Source organism: Tiliqua scincoides, chromosome 1 (genome assembly GCF_035046505.1).
Source record: "Tiliqua scincoides isolate rTilSci1 chromosome 1, rTilSci1.hap2, whole genome shotgun sequence".
Taxonomy (NCBI): domain Eukaryota; kingdom Metazoa; phylum Chordata; class Lepidosauria; order Squamata; family Scincidae; genus Tiliqua; species Tiliqua scincoides.
Genome location: NC_089821.1, coordinates 225,739,259 through 225,759,466, shown reverse-complemented (window position 1 = coordinate 225,759,466; position 20,208 = coordinate 225,739,259). Strand labels below are relative to the sequence as shown.

The 20,208-nt window shown below is 43.4% G+C and overlaps 2 protein-coding genes across 2 annotated transcripts in view; one reads left to right on the top strand and one right to left on the bottom strand.

Annotated features, from left to right (window-relative positions):
- ERMARD (ER membrane associated RNA degradation) overlaps positions 1 to 13,250 on the bottom strand; it is a 28,491-nt gene extending 15,241 nt beyond the window's left edge. The window contains exons 1-7 of the mRNA XM_066616575.1: positions 13,074 to 13,250; positions 10,827 to 10,995; positions 10,416 to 10,555; positions 8,921 to 9,022; positions 6,337 to 6,426; positions 5,458 to 5,555; positions 5,125 to 5,261 (exon numbers count right to left, since the gene is read on the bottom strand). Coding sequence (XP_066472672.1) covers positions 5,125 to 5,261; positions 5,458 to 5,555; positions 6,337 to 6,426; positions 8,921 to 9,022; positions 10,416 to 10,555; positions 10,827 to 10,995; positions 13,074 to 13,112 — 775 coding nt within the window. The 5' untranslated portion in view covers positions 13,113 to 13,250. The remainder of the gene's footprint in view (positions 1 to 5,124; positions 5,262 to 5,457; positions 5,556 to 6,336; positions 6,427 to 8,920; positions 9,023 to 10,415; positions 10,556 to 10,826; positions 10,996 to 13,073) is intronic.
- On the top strand, positions 13,229 to 19,021 carry DYNLT2 (dynein light chain Tctex-type 2). Its single transcript, XM_066623021.1, has 4 exons — positions 13,229 to 13,327; positions 16,464 to 16,721; positions 17,827 to 17,985; positions 18,911 to 19,021. Exons 1-4 carry the CDS (start codon positions 13,229 to 13,231, stop codon positions 19,019 to 19,021), a joined length of 627 nt encoding a protein of 208 aa, XP_066479118.1.
- The last annotated feature ends 1,187 nt before the right edge of the window (positions 19,022 to 20,208 follow it).

The following is a 20,208-nucleotide window of genomic DNA, read 5'->3' as shown; positions in this document are numbered from 1 at the left end:
TGGGGAGGTTAGAGAACAACAAGACAAAGGCAGAGTAGCAGAAGAAATTGGGAATGGTAGCGTGATGGGATGTGATAGACGGTTTGGCACAGTGAGAGGATGCGGGGACAAAGGAGCAAATAAGCAGCCCGTCCTGGGGCATTCCATGTACAAATGCTTTTATGCAAATGCCCGAAGTCTCCGAGCAAAGATGGGAGAACTGGAATGTCTGGTGACAAAGGAAAACATTGACATAGTGGGCATAATGGAAACCTAGTGGAATGTGGAGAATCAGTGGGATACCACAATCCCGGGCTATAAACTCTACAGGAGGGACAGGCAGGGGTGTGTTGGAGGTGGGGTGGCCATTTATGTTAAGGAAGGGATAGAATCCAGCAAAGTAGAGATTGAAGGCGGGTCCAACTCCACCGTAGAATCTCTGTGGGTTAAATTACCAGGCCTGTGGGGCGATGTAATACTGGGGGCATACTATCGTCCTCCAGACCAGAAATTGGAAGGGGACCTTGAAATGAGGAAACAGATCAGGGAGGTGACAAGGAGGGACAGGGTTGTAATAATGGGGGACTTCAATTATCCTCATATTGACTGGGTCAATTTGTGTTCTGGTCACGAAAATGAGACCGGATTCCTTGACGTGCTAAATGACTGTGCCTTAGAGCAGCTAGTCATAGAGCCCACCGGAGGACAGGTGACTCTGGATTTAATATTGTGTGGTACACAGGACCTGGTTAGAGATGTCAATATTACGGAGCCGTTGGGGAACAGTGATCGTGCTGCGATCTGTTTTGACGTGCACATCGGCGGAAGAATACTGGGCAAATCTCTCACAAAAACCCTTGACTTCCGACGGGCGGACTTCCCTCAAATGAAGAGGCTGGTTAAAAGGAGGTTGAAAGGGAAGGTAAAAAGAGTCCATTCTCTCCAGAGTGCATGGAGGCTGCTTAAAACAACAGTAATAGAGGCCCTGCAGAGGTGTATACCAAAAAGAAAGATGTATTGGCAACCTTCAGTCTCGAAAGACTATGGTATCGCGCTCTGAAAGGTGGTTCTGGCACAGCGTCTAGTGTGGCTGAAAAGGCCAATCCGGGAGTGACAATCCCTTCCACACCGGGAGCAAGTGCAGTCTGTCCCTGGTCTGTCTCCCTGGCTATGGGCCTTCCTTCTTTGCCTCTTAGCCTCAGACTGTTGGCAAAGTGTCTCTTCAAACTGGGAAAGGCCATGCTGCACAGCCTGCCTCCAAGCGGGCCGCTCAGAGGCCAGGGTTTCCCACTTGTTGAGGTCCATCCCTAAGGCCTTCAGATCCCTCTTGCAGATGTCCTTGTATCGCAGCTGTGGTCTACCTGCAGGGCGCTTTCCTTGCACGAGTTCTCCATAGAGGAGATCCTTTGGGATCCGGCCATCATCCATTCTCACGACATGACCAAGCCAACGCAGGCGTCTCTGTTTCAGCAGTGAATACATGCTAGGGATTCCAGCACGTTCCAGGACTGTGTTGTTTGGAACTTTGTCCTGCCAGGTGATGCTGAGGATGCATCGGAAGCAGCGCATGTGGAAAGCGCTCAGTTTCCTCTCCTGTTGTGAGCGAAGAGTCCATGACTCGCTGCAGTACAGAAGTGTACTCAGGACGCAAGCTCTGTAGACCTGGATCTTGGTATGTTCCGTCAGCTTCTTGTTGGACCAGACTCTCTTTGTGAGTCTGGAAAACGTGGTAGCTGCTTTACCGATGCGCTTGTTTAGCTCGGTATCGAGAGAATGAGTGTCGGAGATCGTTGAGCCAAGGTACACAAAGTCATGGACAACCTCCAGTTCATGCTCAGAGATTGTAATGCAGGGAGGTGAGTCCACATCCTGAACCATGACCTGTGTTTTCTTCAGGCTGATTGTCAGTCCAAAATCTTGGCAGGCCTTGCTAAAACGATCCATGAGCTGCTGGAGATCTTTGGCAGAGTGGGTAGTGACAGCTGCATCGTCGGCAAAGAGGAAGTCACGCAGACATTTCAGCTGGACTTTGGATTTTGCTCTCAGTCTGGAGAGGTTGAAGAGCTTTCCGTCTGATCTGGTCCGGAGATAGATGCCTTCTGTTGCAGTTCCAAAGGCCTGCTTCAGCAGGACAGCGAAGAAAATCCCAAACAAGGTTGGTGCAAGAACACAGCCCTGCAGAAGGGTTCCACTAAATCCAGGAGGGTGCCCGCATGGCTAACCAGCCAATTTAGAGAGGCTGTAAAGGGCAAGGAAGCTTCCTTCCGTAAATGGAAGTCTTGCCCTAATGAAGAGAATAAAAAGGAACATAAACTGTGGCAAAAGAAATGTAAGGAGGTGATATGGGAGGCCAAGCGAGACTATGAGGAACGCATGGCCAGCAACATTAAGGGGAATAATAAAAGCTTCTTCAAATATGTTAGAAGCAGGAAAACCGCCAGAGGAGTGGTTGCCCCTCTGGATGGTGAAGGAGGGAAAGGGGAGATAAAAGGAGACTTAGAGATGGCAGAGAAATTAAATGAGTTCTTTGCATCTGTCTTCACGGCAGAAGACCTCGGACAGATACCGCTGCCCGAACGGCCCCTCCTGACCGATGAATTAAATCAGATAGAGGTTAAAAGAAAAGATGTTTCAGACCTCATTGATAAATTAAAGATCAATAAGTCACCGGGCCCTGATGGCATCCACCCAAGAGTTATTAAGGAATTGAAGAATGAAGTTGCTGATCTCTTGACTAAGATATGCAACTTGTCACTAAAAACAGCCACGGCGCCAGAGGATTGGAGGATAGCAAATGTCACACTGATTTTTAAAAAAGGAAGGAGGGGGGACCCGGGAAACTATAGGCCGTTCGGCCTAACATCTATTCCGGGTAAGATGGTGGAATGCCTCATCAAAGATAGGATCTCAAAACACATAGATGAACAGGCCTTGCTGAGGAAGAATCAACATGGCTTCTGTAAGGGTAAGTCTTGCCTCACTAACCTTATAGAATTCTTTGAAAAGGTCAACAGGCATGGGGATGCGGGAGAACCCGTGGACATTATATATCTGGACTTTCAGAAGGCGTTTGACACGGTCCCTCACCAATGGCTACTGAAAAAACTCCACAGTCAGGGAATTAGAGGACAGGTCCTCTCATGGACTGAGAACTGGTTGAAGGCCAGGAAACAGAGATTGGGTGTCAATGGGCAATTTTCACAATGGAGAGAAGTGAAAAGCGGTGTGCCCCAAGGATCTGTCCTGGGACTGGTGCTTTTCAACCTCTTCATAAATGACCTGGAGAAAGGGTTGAGCAGTGAGGTGGCTAAGTTTGCAGACAACACCAAACTTTTCTGAGTGGTGAAGACCAGAAGTGATTGTGAGGAGCTCCAGAAGGATCTCTCCAGACTGGCAGAATGGGCAGCAAAATGGCAGATGCGCTTCAATGTCAGTAAGTGTAAAGTCATGCACATTGGGGCAAAAAATCAAAACTTCACATATAGGCTGATGGGTTCTGAGCTGTCTGTGACAGATCAGGAGAGAGATCTTGGGGTGGTGGTGGACAGGTTGATGAAAGTGTCGACCCAATGTGCGGCGGCAGTAAAGAAGGCCAATTCTATGCTTGGGATCATTAGGAAAGGTATTGAGAACAAAACGGCTAATATTATAATGCCATTGTACAAATCGATGGGAAGGCCACACCAGGAGTATTGTGTCCAGTTCTGGGCGCAGCATCTCAAAAAAGACATAGTGGAAATGGAAAAGGTGCAAAAGAGAGCAACTATGATGATTACGGGGCTGGGGCACCTTCCTTATGAGAAAAAGCTATGGCATTTGGGCCTCTTCAGCCTAGAAAAGAGGAGCCTGAGGGGGGACATGATTGAGACATACAAAATTATGCAGGGGATGCACAGAGTGGATAGAGAGATGCTCTTTATACTCTCACATAACACCAGAACTAGGGGACATCCGCTGGAGCTGAGTGTTGGGCGGGTTAGGACAGACAAAAGAAAATATTTCTTTACTCAGTGTGTAGTTGGTCTGTGGAACTCCTTGCCACAGGATGTGGTGATGGCGTCTGGCCTGGACGCCTTTAGAAGGGGATTGGACAAGTTTCTGGAGGAAAAATCCATTACGGGGTACAAGCCATGATGTGCATGTACAACTTCCTGATTTTAGAAATAGGCTATGTCAGAATGCCAGATGCAAGGGAGGGTGCCAGAATGAGGTCTCTTGTTATCTGGTGTGCTCCCTGGGGCATTTGGTGGGCCGCAGTGAGATACAGGAAGCTGGACTAGATGGGCCTATGGCCTGATCCAGTGGGGCTGTTCTTATGTTCAAATATATAGTTACCCTGTGTACTAATTAGGGATATTGGATTTATAAACTAAGGGTGCAATCCTAACCCCTTATGTCAGTGCTTTCCAGCACTGGCATAGTGGTGCTAATGGGGCATGTGCTGCAACCTGCAGTTGGGTGTCACTCGCAGAGGCCTCCTCAAAGTAAGCGAATGCTTGTTCCCTTACCTCAGAGTTGCATTGCCCTTATGTCAGTGCTGGAAAGTACTGACATAATGGGTTAGGATTGCGCCGTAAATGAATTTATTTCTGTTGAACAGCAAGTTCACCACAGTGTGGAGCAAGACATTTTTCAGAAAAGGTTGCAAGAGGTCCCCTGAGCATGAAGGTCTCCTTCTCACACTTTTTTGGATAACACCATCAGAAGAAAACAAATGGCCACATTATTATTAGATGTATGCCTAGGATGTTTTACTGGTACACCATAAACATGGAAAGCATACCAAACACATACTGCAAAAAAATGTAATATGTGGATTGCGATTGTCTCCCCATTAAACGTATACTAGTGGCAAGCTTGTGTTTATACAATGTGTGAAATGGTCTCAGAGTGGAGAAATTTGAATGCTAACTGGATCTTTAAAAAATCAGGCCACTTTGACATAATTGCCAAATATTTCCAAAAGTTATTAAATTTGGATAGCTGCATCAGATTCACAGTACTCTTTCCTGGGTGTGCCTAAAACAGCTATATATTCCCAATTTGCGTATACATTTTTAAAAATTAAAGTTCCGATCTTTAAAAAAATTTTCAAGAAGCGCTATAAGCAACATTAATCTGCCACAGATTGTAAACTATATTTACCTGGAAAAACATGAAGCTCTTGCAGGTTAGTGAAAGACACACAAGATCGATGGACTAAAGTAGACTGAGTTTGCAGAAGGTAATTCTTTAGGAGTTGTCCTAAGCCTACTGTTAAAAAAAGCAGCATAGAAGAATACCTAAAAAAAAATATAATATAAATAATAAAATTAGAAATACTGGTACAAAAGTACATAGACATGTCTTCAAAAATTTCTCAATGTTTCAGGCAAACTTAGAACGAAGATTTTTAAACATGAGAGGTAAACTTCTGTCATTAAAATGCAACTTCTGTCTATCAAAATGTAGCTAAATTCATTTAACTTGCAACCTTACTTTACAGGAATTTCTTGAGGAGATGCAAATCCATGCCACAAAATGTTACGAAGATTTAGACCATCTGGAGATCCAATAAACACTTTCAGGACATCCATCTAATGCAGAGAAAGGAGAATGACTGCTTCAGGAGCATTTATTTAAACTTTGACATAGCCTCAGTGCCAGGGGTTGGAGCAGAAGTTTTGTCTCTCCCCCACAAGGCCATAGTATCTCCACTGTATAACTCCTTTATTGGAAGGGAGTACCAAAGGACTCTCTTTGTCTCTGAGGAGCAAGGAATGAGGCCTTGTTTGGCTACCAAACCTAGTGCGATCCTATACATGCTTATTCAGAAATGTATACAATGGATACAGTGGGGCTTACTCTCAGGTAAGTATGTAGAATTGCAGCCACATGCAAGGACACCTCTGCATACACAATGATGGTTTAAGCCAGGCTCCTCCAAACTCCAGCCTCCAGGTCAGATTCGGTGCGCCCAATGATTGTGTCCATGAGCAGCCGTGTCCAAGTCTTACCATTCCAGCACAAAGCAAGTAGTTTTTGCACCATGACTTTGCAGAGTTTTGCACCAGGCAGCTGCTTGTGCCGGGAAATTGGGACACAGAGCCTCCTGGGGTGATCGGCACCAGAAGTAGCAACCCAGTGTGAAGCTCTGCAAAGTCACAGTGCAAAAACAGGTCGCTTCATGCTGGAACAGTAAGTCTCTGGCACCACCATTCTGTGCCCAGACATTGAGATTATCAGATGCACCACAGGCCGCGGTTTGGAGACCCCTGTTTTAAGCCTTGGACATATTGATATCCCTGTAATTCAGTCAGTGAATGAAAACAGATGTTTGTTTAGAAGGCACATGGATTTCAAGAAATTGACACTCACCACTGATTGCCCAAAGATTGTACCAAGTTCTTGTGATGTAAGCAAGTCTCTTAGAAGAAAAGGACAATCTTTCCCAATCAATAAGAACACCTATAAATCAAAACAGGGTCATCTTATTTTGTTTCAAAACTTGCAACAAAATTAATTTACTTATTAAATGTCTTCCCCTCCTATTTCTGAACACCTAGTCTTTTATTGCCTATTGATGCCAGAAAAATACATTTTTATTCACCCGGACTTTTAATTCACTATTTTAAAACTTGCTAACATTTTACCTGGTCTTACAAGTCTTTTGCTGCTGTTGGGTCTTTCTATTTTAACGCAATGCATTTGATGTTTCAGATTTCTGTGACCTGCCTCAGACATTTTATGGAGAAGTGAGGGAAGCTATATAATTAATAAAAGCTTACTCCTTACAATAATAGTGGCCTGTAAGAAATATTTAGCCCCTATCTGAACTGGTGGACATGCTGTTCGAACAATATTCAACTGAAGAATGTGCTGTCATCTGAGGATCTGACTATAACTGAGACTTTGGGGGCTTTTCTAAAGCATCTCCTGAAACATCATAGCTCAGTCAATAGCACTAGGGAAATGGGTTGTATCTTCTAACATTCAGGGAATCATTACTTCACGTCTGGGAACTGGCTGTTTGTGTATGTAAGTGTGTAACATGCCAAAAAAGGTTCTGAAAAAATAATTTAAAATAATACCATCAGAGCAGAGCCCTTAAGGGGAATTGCCCTGCTTCCAGTTTCCCTTGTGGGTCACAACCCACCAGGTTGGGAACCACTGCTCTAGCAGAATTATTTTAAAAATCTACAAACCAGAGATCACCAGCCTTAGTATTTCATTAACATGAAACCAACCAAAAATGAATTTTTGATGAAGGCGTTTTCCATAACCAGTAGAGAATCGATTTTTCCTAGATACCAGTCTAAACATAAGGGTTCAAAATCTGTAAACCTTTACTATGAATTTTAGAATGCAAGAAAAAATAATTATGTCCCATTAAATTTACAAAGCAACACAAAAGCAATATTCACTGATGCTTTTAGAAGAAAAAAGGGCTAGTTTACAGCTGCCCAAGTTCATACATAATGGGAAATTGTAGTTTAGTTGAAACAGAAGTGAGAGATTTCACCCTCCTCATATATGAGTGAAGGACCATGGAGGAAGAAGTCTGCATGAATTTGAGACTCGCAGTAGCTTATTCCTATAACCCAGCAATTCCCAAAGTTTTACTTGGACTTTGGGCCCCACAGAGGGGGATGTGACCCTCCCGGAGTGTGACCCCAGCCCTCCAGGTTGCCATGGTACGTGACTGCATTTGGGGAAGTGTTACAGACCTGTACTTTTAACAAGTTACTTTGTATATTCTTTTAACAATGATAGTAAATGGGACTTACTCCTGGGTAAGTGTGGGTAGGATTGCAGACTAGGTCTGCTAAAAATTTTCCTGTTTGATGATGCCACTTCTGGTCATGACATCACTTCTGGTGGGTCCTGACAGATTCTCATTCTACAAAGCGGGTCCCGGTGTGAGATGTGTGAGAACCACTGCTTTAGAAGTAACTAATAGTTGAACAATGAAAACTGTAAACCCCAAGTACAGGAGCATACAAGGAAGAGACTTTCAATGTAACAATATTATTTTACTCTTCTAAAACTAAGGATATAATAATGTAACTGATTAGATATAGGCAGGGCCCCGTATCCACAGATCCTGCATCCAGAGATTCCATTATCCTAGGCACCCCACCCCTCAGAATCATTAGATCACCTTTGCTGTATAGCCAAAGCACTTGCTGCACCATTGTTCTTGTTTAACAATCTTGCTTCACTGAAGAACCAAACATGCAGGCACTCAGCCTACATGTTAGAGGCTAATTAATAGGAAGCAGGAGTTCCTGTTTCCTGTTTGTCAATAGTGTACAGGCTAGTTGCTTGCACATTTGGTTCCTCAGTGAAGCAAAATTGTTAAATAAGAACTCCAGAGCTGCAAGCACTCTACGATAAAACAAAGGTAATTGTTAATGGGCTCATGGATCCCTCCCTGCTATTTATATATTTTTACCCTGTATCTGCGGGGTGGGGGGGCTGGAAAGCAACCCCCGTGGATACCGGGGCATGTCTGTACTAAGGATACTCTCCATTTGTCTACTTTCTCTCTAAACAGAATGGGTGGACCAAGGTGGGAGGGGAAGCATCTAAAGCTGGCCATCTCTGCCCTGCTTTTTTATGTAGCAATCACAGCCTCAGTTGTTGAATGGCAAGCAGGGGGAAGGAAAAGCCTGCTCAGAATACTCCATACTTTCTACACCTACGCAACTAGCCAGACACAAGCTGCTTCACCACCTCAAGGCAGTAAGTGGCAGAAGTTCCACCATGAGAAGCGCATTCTGGGAGACAGTGCAGATTGCCTCTGCAATGAAAAAAACAGAAGGTTACAGAAACTAGCTGGTAGTTAGGTTCATCTTATAACTATCCAATCATTAGATGAAGTCATGAAACACTGGTTTCTTGAGTGCAAGAAGGAATTCTTAAACTAAAGCTTGGTAGAGTCTCAGATTTTAGCACTTACATCACCCAAGGCTCGTTCCAAACATGATGTAAGCTTCATTAAGCAGAGTGAGATTGCTGTAGTGCATGAACTCTTTAGCGCATCAAACATGTCAACAAATACCTGCAGTTTGGCAAACAAGGAAATGAGAGGTTGTGTGCTATTTTTTCCAGCGTACACATGCAAGAGAACAGAACAGTCAAATAAGCTTACAAATATAATTAAGTGGCAAAATAAAATCAAAGAATACTTATGAAGCTACAGAGAAAATCTTTCTATGCATTACAATGGGTCACTCTTCCTGTGAAGAAATGTACTATGCCACTTGCTATGAGTAGAGGTTAAGATCTGTTTGCCCTGCCCCAAATGCACAAGTGTGGCCCACCTAGAGCCTATGATAAGACACCTGCACTGGACAACTACAATATCAACATACTGTATTAAGCTGACGAGGTAAGAACATAAGAACAGCCCCACTGGATCAGGCCATAGGCCCATCTAGTCCAGCTTCCTGTATCTCACTGCGGCCCACCAAATGCCCCAGGGAGCACACCAGATAATAAGAGACCCAATTCCTGGTGCCCCCTCTTGCATCTGGCATTCTGACATAGCCCATTTCTAAAATCAGGAGGTTGCACATACGCATCATGGCTTGTAACCCATAATGGATTTTCCCTCCAGAAACTTGTCCAATCCCCTTTTAAAGGTATCCAGGCCAGATGCCGTCACCACATCCTGCGGCAAGGAGTTCCACAGACCGACCACACACTGAGTAAAGAAGTATTTTCTTTTGTCTGTCCTAAACCTCTCAACACTCAATTTTAGTGGATGTCCCCTGGTTCTGGTGTTATGTGAGAGTGTAAAGAGCATCTCCCTATCCACTTTATCCTTTCCATACATAATTTTGTATGTCTCAATCATGTCCGTCCCCCCCTCAGGTAACATGTTGGAGGCAAATTCCATCCCTTGTGAGCTTTTCCTCTTCTTTCTTTTGTCACTCCCACTGTTGAAATTTAGAGCATCATGCTCTCTGTCCTTTTTGTTTACATTATTTTGTACAATACCAGACAGGATAATGCATAATAATAATAATGGCCAGGAGGTCTGGTCTAGAGGGTTGAGCCTCCATTTGCCTGAAGATAACATCTGAAGGTCGCCAGTTCGAGGCCACCGGCACCGTGCGACCTTGAAGCAGCTGACAAGCTGAGCCGAGCTATTCCATCTGCTCTGAGGAGGATGGAGGCCAGAATGTGCGACCAGATCAAGAAAGAAACATCTGAATGTTGTGGTTTCTTGAAAGATAGAAACCTTCTTTCAAATTGTAAAAATCCCTACGGGGATTTAAATTGCCTGCCTATGTAAACCGCCTTGAATAAAGTCTAAGGAGAAATCCGAGGACCAAGTAAGGCGGTATAGAAATACCATTATTATTATTATTATTATATTCTAAGAGCAGACTGGGGCAAACCATTTTCCACTTTCAATTCAAACAAACTACTGTAGATAATTTCCATACCTCTGAGCAGTTTGTCCAAGAGAACCACACCATAAACAGATCTTGGAATTGATCCATGGCAAATGATTGTAAATGTAAGTGAACAGACTCACATAAAGGTCCTAAAGATCTCACACTTTTTATATAATCCACATCGTGATCTTAAAAACAAGAATTAAAATAGTGTTCAGTCAAGCAGAAGGTTGGATACCCCATGATGCATAAACTTTATTCTCCAGATAAAACATGTTTCCCTAAAACAACCAACATCTATATAAAAGATTGATATGCAATATTTATTCAAGACATCTATTTTAAAATTAATTAAAAAAACTTATTCCACTGAATTAGACAAAAAGTGAGGGGCCAACAAAGATGCACATTAAAGACATGATTTAATAAAACAATATATATACTTTTATATACACGCACCTGACTCTTTATATTGCACATGCTTCGTGATTGTTTTCCAATATATCTCACCACCTTCAGATACAATGGTATTAATAGCATGGTTTGTTTTTCTTTCAAAACCAAGTTCACAAACCATATAGTGCACTGTTGGGGAAAGGCAAGTAGCGACTGGATTGGTCAGTAACATCTGAAATGAAATAAAAAATAAAGACTAGAGGAGAAAACAAAGTACTTTAAAAACAATGTATTTGCTGTAGCATTCACTTCTATAGAATCCCAAGAGATATTAACCACATTCACGTGTCTGATATTGTACCACATTTTTTCTACAATTTTGATGGGCCCAACCTCAATTTTGACTTATGAAATGAATCACATATAATCACTCACTCCACATGCAAAAGCACTTGAACTTATTGTCCTAAAAATTTATGTTGTGCCTTTCTCCTTTAGGGACACAAGGTGGCAGATATAATAAAAACAAGCCAGCACAAAATATTAAAAACAAAAAACTTATGAAAGGCCAGGTCTGATGAAATACTGGCAAGGAGGAAAAAAAATATACACTAGAGGGTAAGGAATTCCAAAATGTAGGAGCCATAACTGAGACAGTCCTGTTGCATGTCACCACCAATTATACACTTCAAAAGGTAGCAGGGCACATGAAAGAGCCCTCCTCCTAGATCTCAACAGAAAAGTAAATTTATATGGTGGGAAGGTGGTCCTTCCAGGATCTTGGCCTAAAGTGTTTACAGTTTTAAAAGTAATCACCAACACCTTGAACTACATTCAGAAACAAACTAGCAACCAATGCAGCTAAAGTAACAAATGCAAGATATGATCATAGATCACACCAAAGAATATCTGGTTAGCTGCATTTTGCAGAAAGCTCACTGCATTAAAACGTAACACATGTATAGCTCCATCCACACCACCTATGATGTTTCACAAACATCAACCTTTTTTCTTTTACAGAAACAAGCCAGCCAAAATTCTGTTGAGGAGTTAAAGGGACATACTTAATGATCCTCTGTAAATAACAGTGGGACTTAATACTGCTTAATAGTGGCTGGATTACACTATACAGAATAGAGCCAGGATGGTGCAGTGGTTTGGCTGTTGAACTTAAATGGTCCAAATCCCCACTCAACCATGAAGCTTCCTGGGTGACCTTGGGCTGGTTACTGTCTCTCAGCCTTACCGAACTCACAGAGTTACTGTGAAAAAAAAGAGAAGAAAACACCTCCCTGAGCTTCTTGGAGTACAGGCAGTAAAAAAGGGGGGGGGGAAGACTACGGGCAATTCAAGGAATACAGAATTAAAACTGTACAGACAGGGGGCCCAATCCTATCCAACTTTCCAGTGCCAGTGCAGTAGTGCCAATGGGGCATGCACTGCTTCCTGTGGTGGGCAGGCAGTCACAGAGGCCTCCTCAATGTAAGGGAATGTTTGCTCTGTTATCTCAGAGCTGCATTGTGGTTGCACCAGTGCTGGAAAGCTGGATAGGATTTGGCCCAGGGTGACCAGATGTCATAACCACAAAAGAGGACAAGGCATCCAAAAATGTAGGACAACCAACAAAAATGTAGGATATGACAAAATAAAAGCTAATAACTGTTGTATATTGATTTTATGTGGTTAAACACTGCATTACTTATTAAATTTAAATCTATATTGCATATAATTTATTAAGTACGAGAAGACTATGTACAACTGACAGAGGTAGACGCCCCTGCAGGGGCCTGCTCACAAGGAAAAGGAGGACATTAAATTTTTTTCAGGACATGAGGCTGAAAAAGAGGACATGTCCTAGAAAAGAGGACATCTGGTCACCCCAGTCCAGAAGACTGCAGCCAGACTTCTGAATAAGAATCAAGGTGGTTAAAGTATGTTTAAAAACACTACAGCAGTGGTTGCCAAACTGTGGGCTGGGACCCACCGGTGGGTCATGAGCTGATTTCTGGTGGGTCAAAATTCTCTCTAGTGACTGGCATGGCAGAGATCCCATTTGAAGGCACCAACTGGTTTTTTTGGGGGGTGGGGTCTGGTGGGTCACAACAGAGTGCCATTTTAAAAAGTGGGTTGCGCTGCTCCGAAGCTTGGGAAGCACCTGCAGCCGAGCAGAACTAGTTCTCAGCGTTGCTGCTCTGCAGCAAGAGCAGCGCTCCGTTCACCTGCAAGGACGCGCAGGCGCGTGAGGCCCAAAAGCCAAGCGGGCAGGCGTTGCGAGACCCGCGTCCGCCCCTCCCCCACAGGGGCGTTTACCTCCAGCCCCTCCAGGCGCGCTCCACTCCCCCCGCTCATGGCGCGCGCAGCGACACCCCCCGCGAAGCAGCCCCGATCGTTCCAGTCGCGCGGCTGACTGCTGGCGGACGGCGGTTGTGGGTGTGGCTGCTCCCGCCGCCCAGTCAGGCTCCAGCATGGACAGGCGCTTCAAGAAGCTGGCCGCGGCCCCCTCCCATCACGCGACGGGGGGCGTTAAAAAATTAATTTCTCACGAGAAGGAGGGGCTTGGCCGGGTAGGCGGTGGCAGCGCCTAGTGGGAGAGTGCGCGCATGCGCCTGGGCTGGGCTCTGCCTGCGCGAGTCAGCTGTGGTCTGTTGAAACGCGCTCGTTTTACTCCCCCTCAGGACAGGCGGTTCACGTTCTGCACAAACCCTCCTCCCCAGACAGAATAAGATAGTCCAGCTCCAGAGAGCACAAGCCTATGCTGGTCTACTCAGAAGTAAGCCCATAGTCTTCAGTGGTACTTCCTGCCAGGAAAACGGGCATGGGGTTCGCAGCCAAAGTCAGGACATCGTAAAATGGTACTAAGATCCAGCACCCATCAGAGGCATCACTACAAATTCCTTCTTTACAAAGCAAAACACACAGTAAAACACACACACACACACACATAGAGTAAAACGCACAAAGTAACACAAAGTAAAACACACACAGTAGAATATATGCACAAAGTAACACACTAAAACAGACACACAGAGTAAAACACAAAGTAAAACACAGTAGAACATACACTAAGTCACACACACAGTAAAACACAAAGTAAAACACAGTAGAACACACATACAAAGTAACACACACACAGTAAAACACACAAAGTAAAACACACAGTAGAACATACACAAAGTAAAACACACACACACAAAGAGTAAAACACACACAAATTAAAACACACACACACAATAAGACACACAGAATAAAACACACACACACACAGAATGGGGCGTTTAACTAGCTCAAGTGAAAGGAGAGAGAGAAAATCCCTCAAGTGAAAGGAGAGAGATGCACATTGTGTACATCTTGTGTACATGTGTTTATTCCAAAAGAAATTGAACATACCTAGAAAAAGCTTTTTCTTTGAGAGAAATTGATAAAACATGTCACCTTTTTGCATTTTGCTTGTGTTGCGATGCTGTCAATAATAAAATCAACCATATTGTGTGTGTGTGCACGCGGCCACACACACACAAAGTATATTGTAATTTACTTTATTTACCTTTATTTACTCAGGCTTTATTTCTTTAGGAAGCCCACTTGCTATTATATCCTGACTGAACCACAAGGAAGCCTACATGTAGCTCACATTCAGTGCAATCCTATGCATGTCTATGCAGAATTAAATTTGAGTCAATGGGGCTGACTCCCAGGAGTGAGTATTGGATTTTAAAAAAAAAGGCATCACCTGAAGACAGGAAAGGATGGGGGCAGCCTAACCTCCCTGGGCAAGGTGTTCCAGAAACACCAGACAATCATCTAAAAGTCTCTGCTTCTGATTATTGCCAAACACACTTATAAGAGCAGAGAAGCCACGACCAGGACCTATATGGCCAACCTTAAAAGTGGCCAACCTGCCAATCAATTTCATTGGATGATTGCTAGTTCTAGTGTTGTAAGGCTGCAATTCTATGCATTTACCTAGAAGCACATCCCACTGAACTCAGTGAGACTTCCTTCTGAGTAGACATGCATAGGGCTGTGCTGTAACAGAAGGAGAAAAACTTATTTCTATCCACTCTGCCCACACTATGTAATAAAGTATAATTATAAATAAAATTATAAATAAAGCCTCAATCACACTCTCCCTTCAAGGGTGGCATCAGGAGGTTAGCCTAGTTGGTCACTAGTCCAAGGGTCCACATTTATCACAAGATCAACTTGGTTGGTTGATCATCACTAACGTCTCAATATTCATGGCAGTGATAGTACCCCAATGTGCTATCAGGGAGCGGATGAGGAACCCAGTGTCTGCCCCAGGCACCCAGCAACCTGCTTCCATTAGTTGCCTTTTTTCAATATGAAAAAAAGGAAGGTGCTGTGGTCTCCTGAACATTTTGGTTGTCCTCTTCTGTCCTGTTCTGTTCCAGCTCTATAACCATTTGGAGATGTGATTACTAGAACTAAACATAGTATTCCAAGTGTGGCCACACCGTAGATTTATATAAGAGCATTATAATAGCAGTTTATTTTCAGTCTCTTTTCTAATGTGGAATTTGCCTTTTTACAGCGGGGCGCCACATACTGGGTTCAACATCCCACTAGATTCAATGAGACTTACTCTGAACAAAACATGCAGAATGATGCAACCTTCCTTCATGGTTAGGCTGCAATCCTAGAGTATTGCTTTCTGAAGCTGATCCTTTGTAGAGAGAGGCAGGCCCATTAAAATAGTGGACTAAGGGCCCAATACTATGGACCATAAGTGCCGGCACTGGAGCCCAGCACCCGCACTAGGTGTTGTAAATGTGCTGTAAAGCCACTGTAGAATTAAGTAGCCCAATTGTGGGGCTATTTCCCTTACCCAGGGAAGGGGACAAAAGTCCCCTCTCCAGAGGAGCTGCTACAGGCTGCCTGGCTGTGCGCAGAATATTACAGCAGCCATTTTTGGCACCGCGGCAATCCTGTGTGCCTAGCAGCTCAGGCACTGGGCTGTAATTGTCATTACCTTCCTGACCTTCCTGTCTAACACTTCTTACTCATCCTGGTTCCAGCCTACTATTCCAGCTGTGTATCTTATGAATTGAATTGCCCATGTGTTTATTGCTTTGATGGTGTTTCCTGCATTGAGTTTGGATTTTAGGATCTTCTTCATCCTTCTAATATATTCATTACTAATCTTCCTTTTAAAATCTGCATGTTTAATGCTTTCCACCTGAAGAATGTCTAAATATTTGTAGTGATCTTCTTCTTCCAAACACTTGAAGTTGTTTCAGTATGGCATTTCAATACTTCAGTTCTCGCCACTTTTCCCTGTTGATATTTAGGGCTGTGCATTTGTCTAATCCAAGCTCCATATATATTCAGACAGTGTTTAACAGTGATTCTATTCAGATGGTGATTTTCCATATAGCTTTAGATCAGGGGTGCCCAAACCCCGGCCCTGGGGCCACCTGCGGCCCTCCAGGACTCTCAATGCGGCCCTCATGGAGCCCCCAGTGTCCAATGAGCCTCTGGCCCTCTGGAGATTTGTTGGAGCCCACACTGGCCTGACACAACTGCTCTCAGCATGAGGGTGACTGTTTGACCTCTCGCTTTAGATCATCCATGTAAAGCATCACCCCTGCTTTAGATTATCCATGTAAATTTATAATGAGGAGGAGGAGGAGGATGATTAACTTGCATTCATAATGTGAATTGTTATTTTTAACTGTGAAGTATGATAAATATTTCCTAATATTATCAGCGGTTTTCCAGCCTTCACAGCTTGTAAGGGATAAACGCAGAGCATCAAGCCATGACAGTCAAGGCGCGGAGACGGGAGAGGATGAGTCTGTCTCTGATTTTACAAAAGCTGAGCTCTTGGTATTCAAAACTAGTTTTGCAAGACCGAGATTTGCCAACACGTACAGAATGGAACCTTATAAAAAATTTATGGCTCACTTAGTAAGGAAGAAAGCTGAAGAGATTTTAAAGGTAGGATAACATATGACGTCATTCAAAAATCAAGTGACAAAATTTTGTCATCAAAATATGTGCATATTTTAAACTTTGTGATATAGATCAGTAAGGGAAACTGCCCAGTACCACAACACTTTCTCTGTTTATATGATCTCTGGTCTATGATTGATGGTTGATTACTACAGTATATTATTTTTTTTTAAACCTATTTATTAGAAAACTCTATTTACTGGTCAACAACTGCCATTTGTCATTCTGCACCATATTGACGTACCAATTGTGATTGATATCACAATTTAAATTGCTTTGACTTAGATCAATCTACCATCCTCATAAATATTTACATGACACAACCTTGAAAACAATTACACTACAAGTATGCAGTCTGTGCTTGTGTTTACTCAAAATAAGATCCATTGTGTGCAATGGTGCTTATTCCCAAGTGAGTTTACCTAGGATTTCAGCCTCAAATTGGGTTAACAATCATTGCCTTTTTCCAGAGAACAATGTTCCAGAGAACATTAGGAATTGAAGATGAGCTAGAGGTTTCAGGATTCTCAACACCTTCCGCAAACTATAATATCCAGTATTGTTTGGAGAACATCATGACTGTTAAAGCTGCATGAAACCAATATACGCTTACTGCATAGCTAAGCCCTAACATTCTACAAAACCATACTTGCTGAGCATTTTTATTGCAATGGAATTTATCCCCAAAAGATAAACTTTGGTAACGTGCACTGCTCCTAACCCAAAGTCTTTGCTTCAAGTCGATAGAACTAAGCAAAAAATATTCAAGGGCACAATCCTAACCAGGTCTACTCAGAAATAAGTCCTATTTTGTTCAGTGGGGCTTACTCTCAGGAAAGTGTGGTTAGGATTGCAGCCCAAGATTGATGATGCAAAATATACCTGTTTTCTGATCAACCAAGCCCTAAACTGGGAGACACTCTTACTGAGAGGCATGAAAAATAATGTTCTAAAATATTTTGCAGCGATATAATCTTTTAACAGTGGGGTTATAATAATAAAACAAAAATTTAAAATATTACAATAAGTATAACTTATACACTGATGTCTTTAGATTAATATTGGCAGCTGTATTTTTAATTCTTAACAGAGTAAGCTTCAAGATTACAAATATACTGGTTTCACTGGTGCCACCATGTGCACAAACCTCTCAGAGAATATATTAGCAGCTGTGAAGGATCATGGCTTTGATCGTTACAAGTATATAGTCCAAATATTTATTGTGGAAAAGACTGGTCAGTCAGTACATGTAAGTAGATGAGTTTGCTTACTCTGTTAGAAGAATAATGACTTTCTTAGGCCTTTTTCTCCATTGCAGTTGTGTACAACAGGGCTTACCAAATGATGGCTTACCAGACCATCAGAATATAAGAACATGTTTCATGTATCAGACCAAAGCCCAGTATTTTGTGTCCAACAGCAGCTTGTAGTGCGTCTCTGGGAGCTCACAAGCCATGAATGCCCAGTCCACACCCTGTTGTTTGTTTCCAGAACCTGTATTCAGAGGTGTACATAGAGATTCTATTGAGCTGTCCTGGCTAATAACTAAAGAGTCGCATCAGGAATGCAAACTAAAATTGTGGTCACTCCTTATAGCTAAATCAGGGGTCCATTATGGTGAATAACTGTCCATACAAGTAAAAACATTCACATGTGTGTTTGGATCAGATAAAATAACTGTGGAGCAGCCCAATTCTATCCCTGGGGGCTCCACTGGGTGCAGTGGCGCCAAGATGGCTACTGCTACATCCAGCAGCACCACCGGGGCAGCCGGAGGTCTCCTTGGGAGAAAGGAACATTTGTCCCCTTTCCTCAGGGAAAGCCCAAGCCCCACAATGGCGCTTTTCAAGTCTGCACCCGCTGTTTTGCTAGCATAGACTTGGGAATGTCCATGTCCGCCTGTACAGGCTGACATAGAGGATAGAGCAGGGGCTTCACCAGTCCCATCCCAGTTCCTCCCCCTGACCTGCCTTCCCCCCAACCTCCCCCGCCCTCCCCTCCAGAATGCCTTCCCCCTTCTCCCATCCCTGTGGGCGGTGCAGATCCCACATCCTAATTACTAATTAGGATTGTGCCCTTATACTGTCAAGGTAGTTCATAATAATTGTAAAGCTGTGATTATGTTAGTCTGGTTGAGCAACTTGTTCAATACTTCGTTCTTTTCTCTCCTACAGATTTCCAGCAGATGGGTCTGGGATACCTCAAGGGACAACTGGGTTTCAGTTGAACATGAAACTGAGAACTATGTTGCAGTGGCTTTGATAGTTGCTGGTTATTATGAGTGACTCCTTTAAAAAAACCTGCAGTGATAGTACAAATGTTATTCTGTTACTGTCTACAGTGGTATACTGTATTTGATCTAATAAATGTTCTGGCAGTTATTTTTTCAACTGGATTTCAGTTTGGTATAAAACTGAGAGCTATACTGTGCTGACTTTGATATTTTCTCATGTATGCTGTTTGAATGACATTAATGAGGAACAGGATGTTAAAACACTTGGACACTAATTGCGTTCTTCAGGGCTTCCTGAGGTCTTTTCAGTTTGCAATAACAATACTGGATTCTATTTCTGCATTAATTTCTGTGTTGACTATTTCTCTTCTTTTTTATTTGCTCAAAAGTGGGTTTTGTAGTGAAAAACAGTTGAAGCTATAACACATGCATTCCATGGAAGCCAAGTATAGTGGACAACAAGGAATCTGAACTTTATTTATATAAGGATTGCGATCCTGCCTTTCTGAACAAGGTTTAACAAATGTATATTCTGAAAGTCCTTTAGTCTGTAATCGTATGCACTCATACCTGAGAGTACTTCCCATTAGATACCATGGGATAGATACTCACTTCGGAGTGTCATTGTATTGCTATTGTATGTTAGTGGGCAGCCCAATCCTGAGCTGCCTGGTGCATGGGGCTGCCGCAGTGCAAAAATGACTGCTGCGACATCCTAAGAGTGCTGGGCAGCCGCTGGTGGCTCCTCAGGGGAAGGGGACATTCGTAGGGAAGGGAAGTAGCCCCACAATGGGGCTATTCAATTCTGTGCTGGCTCTAGCCGCACGGCCCGACACGGGGCTCCAGATCTGGTGGAGCTGAGCTGTCCCGCCCCCTCTCTCCCCGCCATACCTTCCCCCTGAAACACCTCTGCCCTGCCTCCCCCAAACTCCGTCTTACCTCTCCGCCGCCTAGTGCTTTGCAAGGAGTGTCTGGCGGTGGACCATGGGCCCAGTGCTGCAGTGCAGCTGGCCCAGCGCAGAGTCGTGCTGGGCTAACTCTGACACTAGGCCCATAGTAAGACAGTGTGCACCGGGAGTGAGCCAGTGTGAGAAGATCTGAATCAGGACCTTAGTCAATAATGCTAATTGCCATTAGGAGTACTGTACAACTGATCTCATATCAGTCCACCACATTTGACACTTTTAGTGATTTCCAACATGTAGCAATATATATCCTGATAAATACATTTTCAGTTCA

Bases quoted from the DNA above. Each gene is read 5' to 3' on its own strand.
- DYNLT2 (XM_066623021.1), top strand. From the start codon at position 13,229: ATGGACAGGCGCTTCAAGAAGCTGGCCGCGGCCCCCTCCCATCACGCG. The intron at 13,328-16,463 runs GTAGGCGGTGGC...TTAACTGTGAAG, and splicing joins AGAAGGAGGGGCTTGGCCGG to TATGATAAATATTTCCTAAT. The intron at 16,722-17,826 runs GTAGGATAACAT...AATTCTTAACAG, and splicing joins AAGCTGAAGAGATTTTAAAG to AGTAAGCTTCAAGATTACAA.